We start from the raw sequence: 22,231 nt of genomic DNA, 5'->3' as shown, positions 1-22,231 counted from the left end.
AATCGTCAATAGTGCTCGTATCTTTCATCTTCAAACTTTCGAATTCCGAAGTCAATGTTTGCAAACGTGTTTCCTTCACTCGATCCGCACCCATGTTCCGAGATTTGATTGCTTCCCACATCTCCTTAGCAGTGGCGAGATTCCCGATTTGCAAGATTAAATCTTCCGGTATTGATTGAAACAGTAATCCCATCACGATATTGTTTCTCTTTGCATCTGTTGAACCCGGATCAACCACGTCCCACACGCCGTGAATGCCGAGTAAAACTTTCATACGCATGTTCCATATCGTGTAGTTTAATGGCGTCAACTGCGGAAATTGAAACGAGATCGAGTGCGCCTCCTTCACGGGTAGATTCGCTCCGTCTCCTGCCATGAATAATCAATAGCAAACCACACACCTTCTTCAACGGATGAGTAATAAAATAATGATTCCAATTAAGAAATTGGAAACGACGACCAATAGGACCAGATACTTTCTCTTTAATTGGACCACAAGAAAACAATTGTTTTCTTCAAAACGTGTTCTTGATCCGGGAGCCAATTAATAAATAATTCGGGTATTAAATACTTGGAGGAAAAGCAACAATTTTGCATAAGAATAAAAGCTTTTGCCGGCTTGAAAAAAAATCAATTGATCGGAAGCAAGAGGTTGTGGCTCTGATACCAATTAAAGAATTATGTCAACCAAACTAACACTTTGATTGTATTAGAGAAATTCAGTATCACAAAAACTCTAACAATTGACCTATCTCTATACATGATCAACGCATACATATATAGATCTAGAATTCATATTGGATTACAATTCCTAAACAAAGAATTAGGAAACTTTCCATATAACACGTATCTTGGACAGCACTCCAAAACACCGATGGGTCGACCCGCGACATTAAGCCCATGGTCTCAACCCATTCGACCAACACCCTTGAGTGGGGTGTGAGGTACAAGATTGCCATGGGTTTAGCTTATGCGCTGCTCTATCTGCACGAAGAATGGGAACAATGCGTGGTGCACCGAGATATCAAAACAAGCAACATCATGCTTGATTCAGGATTCAACGCGAAGCTCGGAGACTTTGGATTGGCTCGACTCAGGGACCATGAGTTAGGTCCACAAACTACGGGTTTAGCGGGAACTCTGGGCTACTTGGCTCCGGAATACGTAACCACAGGAAGGGCCAGTAAAGAGTCAGACGTGTATAGCTTTGGGATAGTTGCATTAGAGATTGCGTGTGGGAGAAAGGCGAGGGATCGCATTGATGAAACATTTGATCTAGGGTTGGTTGAGTGGGTTTGGGGTTTGCGAGGAAAAGGCTAGCTGCTTTCAGGTGTGGATCAGAAGCAGAACAAGGAGTTTGACACCAAACAGGTTGAGTGTTTGATGATGGTGGGGTTATGGTGTGCTCACCCCGACCAGAATTTGAGGCCGTCGATCCGACAAGCAATTCAGGTGCTTAAGTTGGAGGCTGCGGCCCTAAATCTTCCAATGAAGATGTCGGTGCCCATGTACTACACAGCACCAGATGCTCCTGAAGTCAATTCTGGAGGCGCTACGATGACTTACACTAGCATTCATCTCGCACGTTAGTCTTTGTTGATGTGGTAGATGGACGTAATATTGTAAATTATCTAAACGGACTTTGTATTATTGAAGAATAAGTCAAGTCAGTAATTCAAAGTTTGGTGCTAAAATATTTACTTATTTTAGACAAAATTACATTCTTTTGTCTACATGCTTTTGTGGGTTTCTGAATTAATTTCAGTTTTTTAATTTTTAATTCTTAATCATCCATGGAGAAATTTTTTGTCACATGACTTTGGTCCCTGAGCTATTTAACTTAACAGATAAAACTTTAAAATCATACAATGACCATTCTGTTCTTATCATAAAAATCAAGAAATGATTATTTTGTCTTTATCATATGCATTTTTACGATCTTCATTTTTTAGTGTTCATTCTCAAGATTATTTAAATCCAATATAATTACAAAAAAATGTTACCAAAATCTTTTAAAATCAAACCTAATTATAATAAGAATGTAATATAATTATGCACATCATCATTTAACAAAATATGGGTTCTTTTGCTCATTGAAGATCAACAGAAACCTAATCACAACCATAAAGAAAAAGATTGTCCTAGGAAAAGCAACATCCAACTATCAAATTAGATTGGGTGAAACAATGAATATGACTTCTTGTAAGAGAAGAAAAAGAGCAAGATCAAAAACCTGGGGTCCCTCGAAATGGAGGAGGGAAACCTCTATTTATATAGCCACGACGGGAAAGGCGAAAGAGAGGGCAATAAAGAGGGATGGGGCTTCTTTTAATATATTTGAGTAAATTACACGAATGGTCCCTATGGTTTGAGGTAATTTGCATGCTTGGTCCCTAACTTATTTTTTTAACTTGAAAGGTCTCTACTATTTGTTTTTGTTACGTGTTTGGTCCCTGCTGTTTATTTTTGTTATGCGTTTGGTCCCTGTCTTACCTAAAAAGACTATTATTTGAATAGAGAAAAATGGTGGGGTAGATAAGATAAGGTGAGGGGGGTAAGATGGGGGGGGGGGGGTGTTTATTTAAATAAATTAAAAAATCAAGGGAAAAATAGTATTTTTAGGTAAGACAGGGACCAAGCGCGTAACAAAAACAAACAGTAGGGACCTTCCGAGTTAAAAAAATAAGTTAGGGACCAAACGCACAAATTACCTTAAACCATAGGGACCATTCAATTAATTTACTCAATATATTTAGAATTCCTTAGGCATTATATACATTTTGTTATATACAACAATGTCCTTACATATAACAACTTTAAGTACATTACTATTATGAGTAAAAATAAAAGTAAATTGCTAGTAGGATGGACAGTTTAGTCCTGCTTCTACACCATGTTACCTCCAGAGTAGGTAGGGCGTTGTTCCGGCATCTCCCGTGTACCGTCTACATTGCTTTTCCCCTTTTCATTCTTTGGTCCACTACGAAACAAGACAACAATTATGTTGTCACTTCTTTTTTATGCGATGCTAATGGGTGGGGTGATATTCCTGCAGGTACTGATGCGCTACATAGCTCACCCACCTCCCTTCTCGAGCATTTCCCAAAACCGTGTCCACTGTCCTTATCAGTGAAAATTTTAAATAAGAGTGTGTGAGATTTCATCTCAAAATAACTTATTCACTTATTGATTATTTGAAAAGTCAATAAGTCAAAAAAATGTTTTGCAAAAAGAAAATGACTTTTAAAAACTAATCCAAACAATTTTTTTAAAAACTTCTTTTCCTATCTCAATAAGCTTTTTTTGTCTTAAAAGTCATTTTTATGTTCAAAATTAAATTTCAAACACCCTCTAAATGCCTTTATGAATAAAAAATTACATAAAAAAACTAAAGTTATATTGCTATTATAAATAAATAAACATAGTAAAGTTGTATATTTGAAAAATAAAAATACATTACAAGGAAATTGTTACCCTATATAGTACAAACTACAAACTACGAAGCTATGATGCATGGAAACGCCATTCAACTAGCCGTACCCGTATCTGATACTTGGAGGAAACGGAAACGGCAGGAAACGTATCTTGATCGTATCAGCGACTAAGGAAACGTATATGGGTAAGTTTCCACAACGTTTCTTTTTGCATGTGCTTCTTAAATAGGATAAAGGTTTAATGGGCTACACGAGATTACCCTACAACTATTAGTCCCTTAACGTTGCCTCCCTAAATCCTTAAGTTTTTAATCGATTTGGTATATTATCCTAATATCGTTTACAGTTTTGACTTTTGTGTTTACTGCTTGCGCACTTGGCTGTCGACGATCAAGAACAACAAAGAATTCACCACTCACGAATTCAGTATTTTTGGAGTTTAAACTTTACATATTTTGGAATTTTTTTAATATATATATGTTTTTTCGTATTTTTATATTGCCGTATCTGTGCCGTATCCGTATCTTGAATTTTTGAGTTTTGCCGTTTCCCGTATCCGTTCTGTATCCGTTTCCCGTTGCCGTGTCCGTTTCCGTGCAACTTAGCTACGAAGTATACTTTTGGTTATTACGAATAGCTCAACTGAAGCGATCCACATTCAACGCACGAGATCAATGCTAGTGTAAGTCAACGAGGCACCTCCAGAACCAGAACTGAGCTCAGGCACATCTGGTGCTGCGTAGTACATGGCCACCGGCATCTTCTTTGGAAGATTTGGGGCCGCACCCTCGAACTTAAGCACCTGAATCGCTTGTCTGATCGACGGTCTCAGACTCCGGTCGGGGTGAGCGCACCATAACCCCACCGTCATCAAACACTCCACTTGTTTCCCATCGAATTCCTTGTTCAGCTTCTGGTCCACCCCTGAAAGAAGCTCCCCTTTTTCTAGCAAATCCCAAACCCACTGCACTAACCCTAGATCAGAATTTGGGTCAACGCTATCCATCGCCTTTCTCCCACAAGCAATCTCTAATGCAACCACCCCGAAGCTGTAAACATCCGACTCTTTGCTGGCCTTCCCTGTCGTTACATACTCAGGAGCCAAGTACCCCAGAGTTCCGGCTAACCCAGTTGTCTGTGGACCCAACTCATGGTCCATGAGTCGAGCCAATCCAAAGTCTCCGAGCTTCACGTTGAATCCCGAATCAAGCATGATGTTGCTTGTTTTGATATCTCGGTGAACCACGCATTGTTCCCATTCTTCATGGAGATAAAGCAACGCAGAAGCTAAACCAGTAACGATCTTGTATCTCAAACCCCACTCGAGACAGCTCTTTTTGCCAAAAAGGTGAGAATCAAGGCTGCCATTTGGCATAAACTCGTACACCAGCAAGAATTGAGTTTGATCATGGCACCAACCGATGAGTTGCACCAGGTTTCGATGCCTTAAACTGCTAATAATCTTTACTTCGGTTATATACTCTTTCTTCCCCTGTTTAGAACCCTGTGAAATTTTCTTAACAGCAACAGCCATGCCTTCGCGTGCTAAGTAGCCCTTGTAGACACACCCAAATCCTCCCTCCCCCAACTTCCGGTCACCGGAGAAATTGTTGGTAGCTGAAACAAGATCCCCATAAGAAAATCTTTTTGGTCCTGCTCCTCTTTCCAAATCATCGTTTATCGATGTCAAGGTGACTGTTTCCGATGATTTCTGTTTAGGTTTTCTTTTTCTCCTTAAAAATACACCAAATGCAACTATGCCTCCTAAAACTAGAACACCAAGGGGGACTATTAATCCCACTGCTAGTTTTGTTTCCGTTGAATTATCTTTACTCTTCTTTACAATATTCAAGCTTGAATTGAACTCCCAGTATTGAAGGATATGTCTCTCCACATTGGCACCAGTGGCAGCCGAAAACCCAACTGTCACCCACTCAGGAAGAACTTCCCGGAGGTCAACTTGATACGAAAGACTGGTATTCTCTCTAGAATCATTTCCAGCACCATAGCTCCATGACAGATTTAGAATCTGAGTGGTAGCGCTGTAAGAAACCGAGCAATCCGCAGGGTCTCCACTGTGTAAACTAGCATTCCAAGAAGTGTAATTAACCGAATGAATCGAGTTCTTATTGATACCCACATGTTCATATGGAGGATCCCATTCTGAATTCACGAATGAATCAAACTCGATGACAATCATTTGGTTTCTGGATGAATCGGTGTAAGTTGTGTTGAATAGACCTAAAAAGCCACCAGCTGAATTGGGTGGGATTTGGAAGCCAACTGGGGCTAGAAAGAAAGTGAGGCCATGACCATAGGTGGATTGAAGTTGTGTGTCGATGATGAAGGTGAAGTGAGTGGTGAAATCGGAAACTTTACCGGATTTTTTGTCCCATATTGGGATTGTATCTGCATATATGGCTTGACCCACACGAGTTAAGTAGTTGACTTTGTTAAACTCTATGGTTCCAACAGAAGGCATGGCATCCCCTGAATAGAGTATATTTGTAGCATCAACATCAAAACGGTTGATCTCGAAATATACTGATTCAGATAAAGGTAACAAAAATAAGAAAAACAGATAAGAAACTAATTGAAGTCCTGGAGATGATGAACTAAAGAAAGAGGTAGCCATGGTTAAGCAAGAACTTAACACATAGTGTATGTGTCAATGGCACCTGAATATGTTTTGATAAATACGATGAAGAATGCTTATTATATAATATGGATGCCAATGCATATCCCTACAAACCTTGATCTACAAGTTTCACCTAATGCCTTATTTTATATAAATATTCATAGGTTCGTGAAGATAGAGTGGGAATTAACTAAGCAATGAACAACTAAGCGCTTAAAGTCAACATAGGAGATAATTTATGTTAAAGAATAAAGTCGATGATTATACAAAAAAGATTATGATAATGCGATCATGTCTCTTTCTTGATTAATTTTCAAAGTTAAAGACTCTTTTTCCTAGGTTTTTCTGGGATTGTGACCAATTCAACCATGTAAAAGAATATAAGGTTGCCTGCAATTAATAAATCTTATTCTGCTCCTATCAAGAGCTCCATCAAATGCATGATGATGTTAGACCTCGTACCTTCTTCTAGATCTTCATTGACCTGAAACAGGCGGCATTATTCCAGCCTTCTTATTCATCTCCCATGATAAACAAGTAACAGTTGGAGGAGATAAATTAATTACTTAAAACAGAGATAAAATATGAAAATGAAATGTAAGCAAATGAAATAAAGAATAACAGTTCAAGAAAGAGGATACAATTTATGAATGAAATGTCGTCATTTGAAATGAGATGTGCGGACGAATGCAATTCTTTGACAGAGTTCGCGGGAAAAGTTGTTGGGGAAGTTGTAAAGAATGAAGTTATGATAACATTCATTTGCTTTATGTCTCAAGTATATATTTTTTTTAAATGGCATTTTTATAAAATCACATTTAAAAAATATACTTAAAGAAGAATATATATATATATATATATATATATATATATATATATATATATATATATATATATATATATATATATATATTATTTTTTTTATTTTTTTTAACTTTAAGCATAAATCTCTTGAATATAAGATAAGAAAAAGAGAAAGCCAACACAGAAATAACTTATAGAAAGTTAGAAACAATGGCATACCCCTTAGTTACTTCCTAAACATATTACATCATTAACAATGCATCAATACTTATAAAGACGACATTGATAACATATATTGAAATTACAAACTTTTGCCCGACATTCAAGAACCAAACGACCATTAATATCACGATTACAATTAGAACACACATATTTGGGCGTTCTTTTTCTTCGAACATATGTTAATATATGTTTGTGATAGGAAACTTTGCTGCTGCCCTCGTACACCATGTTTTCAAAATAATCGTCCCAACTAATGCACCTAGGGTGAAAAGAATTTTTGCATTTTTGACAATAATACATGGGGAACTTGGGGTGCATTTCCTTCTCACATATATCGCAAAAGAAATCTTCAGGATGATCCATGATTGGAGGATACATCAATGGGATTTCATGTCCTTTGCAATACCTATGAGCAATGGAATTTGGTAACCTCATTGCACATTCTTTGCTTAATATGAAGTTACAAGCCTTACAAGCATAGCTCATAATATCAGACCATTTGTTGCATGCACTACAAAGAGGTTCAGGATCAATAACTTGGATAAGAGGATGCTTGTGGGATTTATGTTTGATACTTTTGGGTAGAAATGCACAGTTGACACAGAGGTAGAACTTGCAGGTTTGACATTGGTAATAAAAATTGTTGCCATGGCTAAAACAACCATTGCATTGATAGTAAGGCCGATGTTGCAACGTCAATTCATGTAAATGAGCTGGATGAAGTTGATGATGTAATTTGAGGGGTAATTCAGCACAATATTTGTGGAGAGTGAATGAGCATCCATCTAATTTGCAACTATAGTACGGAAGGGAGAGGGGTCGTACACATCCATGACATACCTCTACTCGATCACTACTAGTGCCAGACATGTCAGCTTGATCTTTGACATTAAGGATTAATGGATGACGATGACTCCAATGGTTAATCATACCCTTTTTATCATCATCATCATCTGGTGCTATCATTCCAGAATGTAGCAGTTTCAGTGTATCTGTAAATGCATTTGACATGGGAAATTGCAGCAAATTATCTACCTCTTCATCAGCAATGGAAGTACTTGGACCATCTCTGAAACCACATATAATTCTTAATTAATTCAAGGAGCAATTTTCATAAACATAGAAAAGGAAATTAAAGAAGATTTACCTTGGAGTAGAAGGTAGCTCTGCATTTAAGGCGCATTTGATATGGCAAAAATATCTACAGTTTTCACAATGGTACAACCAATCATTCCGTCGGATGTAAATCTTGCAAAATTCACAATAATAAGAGAATTTATAGAATTTTTCTGGAAGAGAATAGACCAGAGTGAGTGGGTGATCAGGGTGATGAGGTAGATGGATGGTAGGGGCTAAGGAAGCACAAGTCTTGTGGATCCAAAAGTCACAACTGTCACAAATATAGAACAAGCCTTTATCCTCAGTTTTGCAAGCATCACACCTGATTGCAGCAGGTCTTAACTGAAGGGATAAAGTGTGTTGTGGATGGCCTTCATGTTCGACCTTCATCCCTGCCTCCTTCTTCATAGCATCAGCTTCCGCTTTGCGAGCAATCTCAACAACGCAACACTCGATGCAAGCATTAAAGTTAATGTTGTACTCAGGTTTTCCAAAGTTATAACAAAACCCCTTAAATTGGTTTACACTACAACAAACATTACAAAACCAAGATCTGAAATCTTTTATGGATCCGAAATCAAATATTGTTAGAGGATGCTCATATAAGGAAGGCAGGTTGATAGTGAGTGGAAGTTGTGCGCATGCTTTATGCATAAAGTGACGACATTGGATGCAACCATATGCAAAGCCACTTGATGATATAGGTTTTTGACATGCATAGCAACCTATTACACCACCTACATGATTCTCTAAAGTAGCATTTGCAATCATCTCTGAGTTGACAATCTTTAATGGATGCTTTTTATGACTAAAATGATTAATCTCTTCCATATCTTCTCTCTCTTTTGTGATATCCATACAAGTTGAACATCAACGACAAATTAAAGAAAATAAGGGAGATGCAACATTAATTTGTGCATTGCTCCAGAAATCAACTAATTGCTTTTTAGATTGCTTTGCTTCCAAGTAGTATTAATAAGAACATTCTTTTCTTTTCTTATATATCAAGTTAACATGATGCGTCCCACATTCAAAATTGGAATACTTCTCTTCTTCCAATTGGAACTAATTTCTTTCTTGTATACCAAGTTAACATGATGCTTCCCTAGTTCTATAGCTGTACATTCAAAATTGACATACATCTCAGCTCCCAGGGTTGCATTTCCGTTGTTTCTGAATATGATTATATCGTTGATCAATAACATTTCAGCCATATAACCAATTAAAATGTACATACATTTCTATAATGGACAAAAAAATTGAACTATATAATTATTAAGGAAAAAGGTGAATTATATTGCCTATATTGGTAAAAGAAATTCTAAAGTACGTTGCTATTTCTTGCAATATGCCCTCATTTTTACTCTTTTATATAGAAATTAAGGTTTATAGATGATGTCTTTTTAAGATTAGTAAAACTTATTTTGTAAATACGATCTTGGGGTCCCCATCTTGACCAGTCACATCAAAAGTGATCAGAATTGGGAATAAGCATTGTCAACTGGTTTAGTAGCAGTGGGCATATAAGGTGATTGCTCAAATGGGTCTTAGTCGACATTCTGGAAAAGAAAATTAAATACACATGTGCTTATATATATGAGTCACCAAGTACATAAATAGAGAACTTTAAACTTTTATAGGAAACATTCACATTAATTGACTTTAAAACATACATCTTAATTTGAAAATAGTCATGGATGAGAATATAAAACCAAAAGCCCTCTTTGATATCGATCTCCCTCCAAAATCTTGTTTTTCCCCCAAAAAAATTCAAACTGATCAACTTTTTATGTATATTTTTATGTCCAAAAAGAATTATAATTCCATATTTTTGCAGAAAACTTTTAAATCGATGATCATACTTAACTATTACAAAATATTAGCAAAATGTTGCTTAAATCAAACCCAAATATGCAAATTATAGCTTTTTTATCTACCATTAGTGTAATCAGTATCTTCACTTATTTTAGCACTTTTTCTTAAATTTAGGAAATGGATCAAGAATCCCTTATTTTGGTAAGGATGACCTTTCAACTCGGTGCAAAATCTAATATTACAACCAAGTAACGCTTTCCATAAGTTCCAATGAATTCAAATAACAAACAATAGCCTTTCCTATAGCTGACTTCGCAATCTACAAATAATTTCTTCATTATTTCTCTTTAAGGAACATATCAATTCTCAACTGAATCGTTAAAACCTATGTTATCATAACTAACTAAGATTTGTGATAAAACAGGGGTTTCCCTCTACGAGCTTGAGTTGTGTATCAGTATAACTATCTAGGTAAAGTGCTTGACCCTTAAATAAGAAAAGAAACAACCTGTAAGTATATGTCATCCTTGAACATTTCGTGGGTATATATGTAGCATTGCACTAGCTTTGTTGAAAATCTTCAAACTGAAAAAATATTAATCAGACTTGATAAAAACCTTTCATTACTCTTGTCTAAAATGGTTTTGACCTCATAAAGAAACAAAACAAGAGCTCCTATAAGCTGGTTAGTGTAATGTGTTATTCTTTATAAAATGTAATGATTATTATCGACATTTTGCTTTCAGACTCAAAAGTTAATTATCGGTGTTAATTACATCATCTCGCCTTTTTCTTTGTAAAGTTGGATAAGTATTTCTCGTTTGATGACATTTTTAGTAGCTAATATGAATATGTCAATTTACTTCATTCAGTTAAGTTTGTTAGTGACAAGGGCATTTCTGTAATTTAATGTACAGGTAGTTAGCTTGTTTAGTAAGCTGTATATATTAGTTCTTTTGTAAACTTGTAAAGTCCTAATCAATGGAAGATTTGAATTCTATCAATACTGTGTTCATTTTCATACAAATTAACATGGTATCATACTGAATTGATCCTCACCTTCCGCAATTTCATTTTCGATTTCACTTTCAATCTTCTTCTTCATCTTCAATTCAATATTTTCTTCACTTCGTCATGTCTGATTCGGAAATAAATCCCACCAATTCAACTATCATTTCTCCATCGAACTCCTATTATCTTGGATCGTCTGATAATCCAAGCTCTGTTCTTGTTACCAATGTCTTCAATGGTGTTGGATTCAACGCATGGAAACGTGCAATGATCATTGCATTGTCCGCCAAGAATAAATTGGGATTTGTAGATGGTTCGATCGTTCAACCTGCTATTACTTCTTCTGAGTATCCTGGATGGTATCGAGTCAATTTCATGGTGATAAGCTGGTTATTGAATTCTCTTCATAAAAACATTGCCGATGGTGTGCTTTTTCTTCAATCTGCATCACAAATCTGGACTGAATTGAATCAACACTATGAACAATCAAGTGGTGCATTGATTTACCAGATTCAGCAGAAGCTTTACTCTATTTCACAAGGTTCAGATGATTTTTCTACTTACTACACTAAACTCATGAAGATCTTGGATGAATTACGTGTTGTTCAGGATCTACCTGCTTGTTCTTGTACTGCTGCAACTGCTATCAACAAGTTTCTTGATGATCAGAAACTTATTCAACTTCTCATGGGACTCAATGATTCTTATAAAATCATTCGAGGTCAGATTCTCATGATGAAACCCTTACCTTCTCTTTCCACTGCTTATGCTCTTATTATTCAAGAAGAACAACAGAGGGAAGTTAATTCTGTTCCGGTTTTCAACAATGATGTTATTGCCATGAATGTTTCTCATAATCAGTCTTTTGCTTCATCAAAAAAATCTATTACATGCACACATTGCAAGAAATCAGGACATACGAAGTCTCAATGTTACAGACTTGTTGGTTTTCCTTCTACTTTCAAGTTCACTAAAGGAAAGAAAGATGAGTCACAGTCTGCTGTGCAGAACGTTCAAAGTGTTTCTACACCATCTACTATGACCTTTTCACCTGAGCAATATTAACAACTTCTTCAACTATTGAATAATAGCAACATCAACAATACTTCTTATTCTCCTCAAGTGAATTCTGCTATTTCAGAAGGAGCATTGCATCCTGATGGTACAATTTTTTCTTTTAAACATTTTTGTGCAAATGTTTACAAATCTTCTCATCTTCTTCATAAACATAATTCGTGGATCATAGATTCTGGTGCTACTGATCACATTTGTTCTAATCAAAGTTTCTTTGTCTCTCTTTCTAAACTCATTCAGCCTCATTCTCTTGGTCTTCCTAATGGAATTGACACATCTGTCAATTATATTGGTGATGTTCAGATTCATGATTCAATTGTTCTTCGTGGGGTACTTTATGTCCCTGAATTCAAATACAACCTTCTTTCTATTCCTAAACTCACTTCTCAACTTCATACTTTTGCAATTTTCACTGATGAAAATTGTTTTCTGCAGGACCCTTCCATGAAGAATAAAATTGCTTTTGGACTTCTTGGTCAAAGAATCAATGATTTGTATGTCTTTGATCATCATCAAATCAAGACTACATTAGCATATGATTACTTAGTTTTTCCTTCATCGTTGTCTTGTCAAACTTCTGTATTCAGTTCTACTTCTAATAATCAAACAATGTTATGGCATAATAGACTTGGCCATATTTCTGTTGCAAAACTCAAAGATTTGTCTCTTGTATCTTCTAAATGTACTGATTTGAATCTTGAATCTTGTGTTGTTTGTTCAAAAGCTAAACAACGTAAATTACCATTTCCTGTTAATGAATCCATGTCTAAGGCATCTTTTGATCTGATTCATGTGGATGTTTGGGGTCCATATAAACACATGACTCATGATGGTTTCAAATATTTCATAACAATTGTTGATGATCATAGTCGACATACTTGGATTCATTTGCTTTCTCATAAACATTATGCTTTTACTCTTCTCAAAGCTTTTGTTAAAATGGTCAAAACTCAGTTTAACACTATGGTCAAAGTTATAAGAATTGATAATGCTTTGGAGTTGGGGTCAAGCACAGAAGGTGTTACTTTTTTTCAAGACAATGGTATTTTGCATCAAAAATCTACTCCTTATAATCCTCAACAAAATGGGATTGTTGAAAGGAAACATCAACACATTTTAGGTACTGCAAGAGCTCTTTATTTTCAATCAGGGATTGGCATTGCTTATTGGGGAGAGTGTGTTTGATTAACATGATGCCCTCAAAGATCTTAAATGACAAAAGTCCTTTTCAAGTATTACACAAAGAACAACCATCTTTGGAAAGATTAAAAAGTTTTGGTTGTTTGTGTTATGTCTCTTCTTTAGCTCGAGGCAGAGACAAGTTCATGCCACGTGCTAATCCTTATATTTTTATTGGATATCCACCTGGTCAAAAAGCCTATAAGGTATTGGATTTAATCACCAAATCCATATCTGTATCACGGGATATCAAATTTTTTGAAACCATTTTTCCTTTACATTCTCATTCTCACCATTATTTTTCATTACCAAATGATTGTTACCTTCCCAAATCAGTTTCTGGCCCTAATTCGGCAAATTCCAATTATGCCCCTGATACAGATTTTGTCCCCATTTCTCCTGAGGTTGTTTCCAATCATTCATCACATACTCATAATTCGCATGAACATGATCCTCCTTCACGTGCACCATTATTAAGGAGATCTACACGTGTTTCTCAACCTCCAATTCATCTACAAGATTATATTTGCAATAGTGCTGTTTCTGATAGTTCATCTCTATGTTTTCATACACTTACAAATATGTGTATTGGTTTGGATTCATCTTCTACTAAAAGTTTTTCAATGAATGTTACAAGAAGTATTGATCATGTTCACACTCATGAAGTTGAACCTGCATTTTATCATGAGGCTAAAGGCAAGCCCCAATGGGAAGCAGCTATGAAAAAGAACTTGATGCATTGGCTGCTAATCATACTTGGGATGTGGTTAAGTTACCCAGAGGTAAGAAACCAATAGCTTGTAGATGGGTATTCAAAATTAAATATCGTGCAGATGGTAGCATTGAAAGACATAAAGCACGGTTAGTAGCCAAAGGATTCACCCAAAAAGAGGGGGTAGATTACCACGAAACTTTTTCACCAGTTATTAAATTCACAACAATTAGATGTCTTGTATCATTGGCAGTTAAAAGAGGATGGAATATTCATCAATTTGATGTAAACAATGCTTTTTTGCATGGTGAGTTACATGAAGAAGTTTATATGAAGCTACCTCCTGGATTCCCTCTTGATTCTGCTTCTTCAAAAGTTTGCAAACTTAAAAAATCCTTATATGGATTAAAACAGGCATTAAGGCAGTGGTATGATAAGCTTTCTTCTACATTAATTTTGAAAGGCTACACACGATCACTCAATGATTATTCTTTGTTTCTTAAGAAGACCACTAATACAATTGTTGTTGTAGCCATATATGTTGATGACATATTGGTTACAGGAGATGACAATGAGGAGATCATGTCTCTTAAAGATTCACTTCATCAACAATTTCAAATCAAAGATTTGGGTTATATTCATTATTTTTTGGGTTTGGAATTCAATAAAATTGATCAAGGAATGATTGTTCATCAGCAAAAGTATGTCAAAGAACTTTTGTCTACATATTCCATGGAACATCAACCCGTTTCGAACACTCCTCTGCCACCAAAAACACATTTGTTGCCTGTTATGGATGATCTTTTACCTGATCCAACAGTGTATCGACAGCTTATTGGCAAATTAAATTTTTTGTTACATAGAAGGCCTGATATTTCTTATTCGATTCAATACTTGGGTCAGTTTAATCAAACACCTTGTAAAGCCCATTATGAAGCTGCACTTCATGTCCTAAAGTATCTCAAAGGTTCTTATTCACAAGGTTTATTCTTTAACAAGAATACCAATTTTACAGTTGAAGCTTTTTGTGATTCTGATTGGGCTTCTTGTCCAATAACTAGAAGAAGTGTGAGTGGTTTTTTCATATTGTTTGGTGATTCTCCAATATCTTGGAAATCTAAGAAGCAAGTCACTGTTTCTTTGTCCTCTGCAGAGGCAGAATACAGGTCGATGAGACGAATTTGTGCAGAATTGGTCTGGCTTAGTCGATTACTTCATGAGTTACAAGTTGACAATATTACCCCTATACCTGTAGCACCTGGTTCTTGGTACGCATTCTTTTATTTAATTCTTGGATCATTTTGCATTTTTGGCCTTGGACTCGGCGAGTCGAAGGACTGACTCGCCGAGTAGAAGCAGAAAGGAACGCGGGGTTTAAGTAATGGACTCGCCGAGTCGGGTCCCGGACTCGGCGAGTAGCCGCTGTCTGGACAAAAACCCTAATCCAGGGGTTTGCACCCTATTTAAACGACCTTATGCAGCCTCCATCACCCCTTTATGCTCCCAAACACCCCTCACTGAAACCCTAGCCGTTTTTGAAAGTAATCTAAGCCTTGTTGGTGGATTTTGGTGCTTGTGATCTTAGAAGGAAGGGAGAAGCTTGAGGAAGCAAGTAGAGATCAAGAGAATCTGAGTTTGTGCACCTTCTACAGCTCATTGAAGGTAAAAATCTGTAACCTTGCTCATTCATTTGTTAGATCCCTCTTTGGGGAGGTTTAGGGCTTTTTATGAGCCATTTTGGTAGCCAACCATGTTTGCAAACATGGTTGGGGGTTTAAGCTTCTGAATCACATCATGAAAGAAGTCACTAGGCAGATTTGGGTTGCTTTTGCACCCATGAAAGGTTCCATGTGCCATATGAGCTTGTTTTATGTCCATTTGAGCTCAAAGTCCCATGCAAGCACGTAAAGGTTGTAACTTTACGTGCTAGATCGATTGTAGAAGCTTGGATCTATCTTTTGATCAAAGGATTGTTGGGTAGTTGGTGTCTTTTCCAACTCACAAAGCAATAAAAAAGGGAAAAGCAAGTGGCAGACAAAGGAATGTGGAACACCTCATTTGGAGGAAAAGCAAAGGAATGCATCCATTCTTTATTTCCTTAAGCATCGGCTCTTTGCCTATAAATAGAACATTCATCATTCATTTGTACATGTACCAACTTGTACTGTAATCTTCTAGCAATAATAAAATCTCTAGTTGCGGCCCGTGGATGTAGGATTTGTACCGAATCCGAACCACGTAATATTCTTGTGTTCTTCTTGCTTTATTTTCTCGTTTCGTTTGTGAGTGTGTGATAGTGTGTTTCCGCTGCGTGTACCCGGTCCGATTCCTAACAACTGGTATCAGAGCCTGGTTAGCGAGGTTTTGGAGGGTACGATCGTTTTTCTGTCACACACGAGTGTACCTTATTTTTTTTGTTTGCCGTAATGGCTGAAGACAAGGTTATAATCGAAAGGTTCAATGGTTCTGATTTTAGCTGGTGGAAAATGCAATTAGAAGCATTGCTATGTCAGAAAGACTTGGACGTGGTACTCGGAGACAAACCGGAGAAAATGGAAAAAGCTGCTGAAGATGCGTGGAACTCAAAGGACAAGAAAGCCAAGGCGGTTATTACATTGTCGTTGACGAACAGCGTTGCTTTCAACATCATGAATGAAACCACGGTGCGTGGTATGATGGAGGCTCTGTCAAATATGTATGAGAAACCATCGGCGGCTAACAAGGTGTTCTTGATGAAGGAGCTGTTCATTACAAGGATGAATGAGGAAGGCTCAGTTACGGTTCACATTAACAATCTAAATTCAATTCTGTCCAGATTATCATCTGTGGGAATTAAATTTGATAATGAGACTCAAGCTTCGCTGCTACTAGCTTCTCTACCTGATAGCTGGTCCGGAACAGTTACTGCTGTTACGAGTTCCGTGGGGACCAATGGTATGACTTTTGAAGGGGTTAGAGATTTGGTTCTAGGCGAGGATATCAGACGCAAGAATCAAGGTGGATCTTCCTCTTCTGATTTATTAAATGTCGGAAGAGGTAGAGGGAATAGCAGGAATAGTGGGAGCAGTGGGAGTCGGGGAAAAAGTTCTTCTAGAACTTTGAAGAATGTGAAATGCTGGAACTGTCAAGAAGTGGGACATGTTAAGAGTCAATGTCCAAAGAAAGAATTGAACATTGCTGATGCTGAGAATTTTTCTGGGGATGATGCATTGTTACTCAGTATGGAAAGTTCTGTAGACTCTTGGGTCATGGATTCAGGGGCTTCGTTTCACGCCATGGACAACGGGGAAACGATGGTGAATCTAAAAGAAGGAGATTTTGGGAAGGTACGGTTGGCAAATGACGAGATGCTTCAAGTAACGGGCATAGGAGATATTGATCTGGTTACTTCATTGGGAACTACATGGAACCTGAATAATGTTAGGGTGATTCCGGAGCTGAAAAAGAAATTGATTTCTGTTGGTCAGCTGGATAAACAAGGACTGGAAGTAAGGTTTGGTGGTGGTAAATGGAGGGTGGTCAATGGTAATTCGGTGATTGCTCATGGTATAAAGTGTGGGTCATTGTATATGGTTGAGGTACCTGCTGAGGGAAGTATGACCGTCCCTGTTAAGCAAGACAAAATCTGGTTCGCTAAATCTACGGCTAAGAGAGTTCATTTTGCAAACATGAATTCTGGAGCCAATGGGATGTTAGCTGAACGAGTCGGAAAGTCTAAACCAGTCAGGAGATTTTGTGACAGTGGGAGCACGGGGCGTGTTCCGGGTACAGTTACAAAGAGCCGTTGGGTTTTGAAGACTAAGACTGAAAAATTCTCTCCTGTTGGAAGTTTGCTAAGTTTGGAGAGTGTTAGTGGTCCTCAGTGTATCTCTGGATCCGGTGGAGTGTCCAAACCGGTTGAGACAGAGGATGAGTCGGTGGCGGGATTAGCCACAGTTGAGTTGGAGCTAGTGGGAGCTTCAACTGGCCCTTCTTGTACTTGATGATGAGGGGCGGCTGCAACTAGAGAAATGAGACTAAGTTTAGCTTGTTCTTGGGAACAAGAAGCTTGGAAGACTTGTCTGGTTTAGAGATTACTGAAGTGACTGAGGAATGTTGCTAGAGTTGGATGGTAGAAAAAGCCTGAGTTGTTCAAAGCCCCAAGTGGGAGATTGTTGGGTAGTTGGTGTCTTTTCCAACTCACAAAGCAATAAAAAAGGGAAAAGCAAGTGGCATACAAAGGAATGTGGAACACCTCATTTGGAGGAAAAGCAAAGGAATGCATCCATTCTTTATTTCCTTAAGCATCGGCTCTTTGCCTATAAATAGAACATTCATCATTCATTTGTACATGTACCAACTTGTACTGTAATCTTCTAGCAATAATAAAATCTCTAGTTGCGGCCCGTGGATGTAGGATTTGTACCGAATCCGAACTACGTAATATTCTTGTGTTCTTCTTGCTTTATTTTCTCGTTTCGTTTGTGAGTGTGTGATAGTGTGTTTCCGCTGCGTGTACCCGGTCCGATTCCTAACAAGGATGTACATCAGAAAGCAAAGATTTAGGGTATGGACGTGACCAACTCGGCGAGTCCATTATTGGACTAGGCGAGTCTAAGGGTTTTGCCCCTTTCTGTTGAGGGTCAAAAGAACTCAGTTGAGTGTGGAAAGGTTTTAAGGGGGTCCCAGGGAGTGACCCAACGTTCTGGACTAAGCCATTGTTCTGAAAGTTCATGGGACTCGGCGAGTTCATGAACGAACTCGGCGAGTCCAAGGCAATCTCCTTAGAACTCGACGAGTTGTTCATCAACTCGGCGAGTTGAGGACAGTTCTTGTTCATCAGATGAAGGTAAACTCGACGAGTTGTTCATCAACTCGGCGAGTCGGATGAGTTTTCATGTGGCGTTCGAATGAGAGAATAACTCATCGAGTTGACGGCCCAACTCGACGAGTAGGGTCACGTATGAGGACGAGTAGAGAGTGAGGGACTCGGCGAGTTGACGACCCAACTCGGCGAGTCGGGTCAACTGGAAGTTGACTTTGACTTTGACTTGACTTGATCAGGGGTAAAATGGTCATTTTACCCAAAGAGTAGATATCAGATTCTGATGGTGTGTTTTGTGGGATTTATAGCCGGAGGATTTCCGGAGCAACAGCAGCAGATAGAGAGTTCCCGCACAGATCAGCAGCTACTACGAGGTGAGTTACCTTCCAGTAGCGGTGGGTCTACGGCCACAATGTCGGCCCACCAGTAGGGACCGTATGATAGATGTTTGTCTTTGTGATATTCATCTGTGTTGCTACTACCTGATATGTTATATGCTAGCGTGATATGATATGTGATAGTGATAGAGTTCGGTTGTTAGGACCGAAGGGTAGGTTAGGCACCCCAGATATGCCTAACAGTATGTTATGATATGTTTAGCTGCTAGCATGATATGTTGTATGAGATAGAGGTAGTAGGAGGGGGAATAGTCCCTGAGATTCGGTTGTTAGGACCGAAGGGTAGGTCAGACACCCCAGATATGTCTGACAGTAGATTATGCTATGATATATGTGACAGTAGTAGTAGGGGGTGAAATAGTCCCCGAGGTTCGGTTGTTAGGACCGAAGGGTAGTCAGCACCCCAGAATGGCTCGACATGGGTAGGTCAGCACCCCAGAATGGCTTGACACGGGTAGGACGGCACCCCAGAATGGCCGCATGGGTAGGTCGGCACACCAGAATGGCCGTACCGGGTAGGTCGGGCACCCCAGAAATGCCTGGCAGTATGTATGCTATATGATTGTATGGTATGTGGACGATGGGGGAACTCACTAAGCTTTGTGCTTACGGTTTACAGTTTTGTTTTCAGGTACCTCTTCAGCGAAGGGGAAAGAGCTGGCGCGGTAGCGGCACATCATACACACACACATTGGTTTTCTGCATTATGAGATGTTCTGGGATTGTACTCTGACATTATTATATTTTTAAGATTTGGCTTTCAGACACGAGATATGTTTTTATGAAATGATATGATCGGATGATGTTTATTCACAAATGTTTTCCAAAGTATTGATTTAAAAATGAAAATTTTGGGCGTGAAAATTGGGTTGTTACAATACCTTTGAAGTGTGATAACCAAGCTGCTATCTACATTGCCACTAATCCTGTATATCATGAGCGTACAAAGTATATTGAATTGGATTGTCACTTTGTAAGGGAAAAATTACAAGTTCGACTAATATTTTTGTCTCATGTGAAAACTCAAGATCAGTTAGCTGATGTTTTTACTAAACCATTGTATGGTCCACAACATCAATTAGCAATGTCCAAGCTTGGGCTTCTTCCGTATCCACCAGCTTGAGGGGGAGGGGGTGTCAATTTACTTCATTCAGTTAAGTTTGTTAGTGACAAGGGCATTTCTGTAATTTAATGTACAGGTAGTTAGCTTGTTTAGTAAGCTGTATATATTAGTTCTTTTGTAAACTTGTAAAGTCCTAATCAATGGAAGATTTTAATTCTATCAATACTGTGTTCATTTTCATACAAGTTAACAGAATATGCATACAAATTTAGTTCTATAACTCATGTTGGATCAATCTTATTTTTCTAAGAACAACTATATTAGTCAACATTCTCGTCATTCTCATCGAATGTGTAACGACACTTTTCCTATATTCGTAATCAGTAATGACACTTTTCCTATAGAACACAAACTGCAGTATAAGATAGCTTTGCTTAACACTATGTCTTAGTTACTCTAAAATAACCATATATAATCTTTGATGGAATCGCTTAAGTCTTCAACCAAATGGTATACAATGAAAGTCCTAAGTGGAGAAATGTAATTTTTAATGTGAGTGATAACTGAATATTGGATAGTTAATTCGTATTAGGATGGCGACATTAATTAGCTAGAAAGAATAAGATAGTTTTTTTGGATAACGAGGGTAAACCTCATGCAGTCATGCAAGCAAACTTTGTCGGTGCAACAAAAAGGGAGACATGTGTGCTACCAAAGAGCTTAAACTTGTGGGAATAAATATAAATGTTCAGTCCAAAATCCGAAATCTGAAGCTAGATGTATTTTTTTTCTGACATTTAGTTTTGATGTAACATAAAGTTAGTTCGAAATAAAATTGTTCCATCTTAGAAATGTTGGTCAAATTGTTAATGCTCAAAAGTTGGGTCATTTTCTTAAATTTCATATTATTAAGTAGTATATTTGTAATTTTCTCATATCTAAAATGTTTGAAAACTCTAAAATCACCAAAAATTTGTAATTGTTGGTTTATCATTCCATTTTGTTCCCCAACCTATCAACTATTTCATTTTGGTTTGACGTCAAATTTAATAAGAATATACTCCTAATAATAATAATAATAAAATAACCAAAACAATGACAAAAGTTGAAAGTTCATGGATTAAATATTATCAGATGTTACTTAGGAGACTATAAATAATGTTTGATGGCTGAATGAATTACACTTGCACGGTTGCACCAGATGGGTGTATTTAGGTCTGGATAAAAAAGCCTAACCATAACATTATGGCCCATAATTTGCCCAATGTTGGGCCCTTCAAACAGAGACAACAGTCAACAGTAAACAACGTGAAAAATGGAGGTGCTCTTTCCCTCTTGAATCGGTGATGGGTATTGGATGGCATACGGTTGATGTGCTTCGGGAAAAAAAAAGTTAAAAGAAAAGAAAAAGATGCTTATTAATCAAACTAGGTTATAACCCGTGGAAACCGCGATTGATATATTTAAAATTTTTATATAGATAAAAAAATAATAAATATAAAAAAAACGAAGATATTGTGGATTGTAAGTAATTATGAATTAATTTGTTAAACAAAATAACATAATAATGTTATTATATTTTCAAAATTTGAATTGAATTTGATTTGTTACAAAAAAAATAATAATAAAAATCATAGAAAAAATGTTCAAAGAGACATTAAAAAAAACTGACACGTGTCATTTTTAGGTTTCATTTATTAGAGGATGTAGATCTCAAAAAGATATCTAATAATAATCGTTACCAAAAAATATTAAAATTTAAAAAGTTGTTCTTAAAAAAGGAAAATTCTATATGTACCCCAATTACATTGTGTACCTCGTATAAGTGTAATAGTGCTTAATTGTCAACTTGAACTAGAAAATATTTTTACTTTTTTTGAGTTGTTAAAAAGTGTAATATTTTCTTTTGTTACAAAGATCCTCCTATGAATTTCTATTTTTTCATAAAAACGTTTTAT

The 22,231-nt window shown here is 37.2% G+C and overlaps 2 protein-coding genes and 1 pseudogene across 2 annotated transcripts; 1 reads left to right on the top strand and 2 right to left on the bottom strand.

Moving 5' to 3' along the window:
* The first annotated feature begins 900 nt into the window (after positions 1-900).
* Positions 901-1,320, top strand: LOC145158224 (L-type lectin-domain containing receptor kinase IX.1-like). Its single transcript, XM_079077148.1, has one exon. It carries the CDS (start codon positions 901-903, stop codon positions 1,318-1,320), a length of 420 nt encoding a protein of 139 aa, XP_078933274.1.
* Positions 1,321-3,991: 2,671 nt separating this feature from the next.
* Positions 3,992-6,106, bottom strand: LOC145160241 (L-type lectin-domain containing receptor kinase IX.1 pseudogene; annotated as a pseudogene).
* A 1,014-nt stretch (positions 6,107-7,120) lies between these two features.
* On the bottom strand, positions 7,121-9,065 carry LOC145156819 (uncharacterized). The gene is made up of 2 exons (XM_079076053.1): positions 8,246-9,065; positions 7,121-8,167 (listed from the first exon to the last, which is right to left on the bottom strand). Exons 1-2 carry the CDS (start codon positions 9,046-9,048, stop codon positions 7,138-7,140), a joined length of 1,833 nt encoding a protein of 610 aa, XP_078932179.1. The 5' UTR covers positions 9,049-9,065; the 3' UTR covers positions 7,121-7,137.
* Positions 9,066-22,231: the final 13,166 nt, after the last annotated feature.

The sequence above is a fragment of the Lactuca virosa genome, chromosome 2 (assembly GCF_052849685.1).
Source record: "Lactuca virosa cultivar CGN04683 chromosome 2, Lactuca_virosa_CGN04683_v6, whole genome shotgun sequence".
NCBI classification, from domain to species: Eukaryota; Viridiplantae; Streptophyta; class Magnoliopsida; order Asterales; family Asteraceae; genus Lactuca; species Lactuca virosa.
Note: the sequence above shows the minus strand (reverse complement) of the source record. Positions and strands in the feature narration are given on the sequence as shown.

Excerpts from the sequence above, each read along its gene's own strand:
- LOC145158224 (XM_079077148.1), top strand. The coding sequence starts at position 901 with ATGGTCTCAACCCATTCGACCAACACCCTTGAGTGGGGTGTGAGGTAC.
- LOC145156819 (XM_079076053.1), bottom strand. The coding sequence starts at position 9,048 with ATGGAAGAGATTAATCATTTTAGTCATAAAAAGCATCCATTAAAGATT. Across the intron at positions 8,168-8,245 it reads GAGCTACCTTCTACTCCAAG|AGATGGTCCAAGTACTTCCA; the intron begins GTAAATCTTCTT and ends ATGTGGTTTCAG.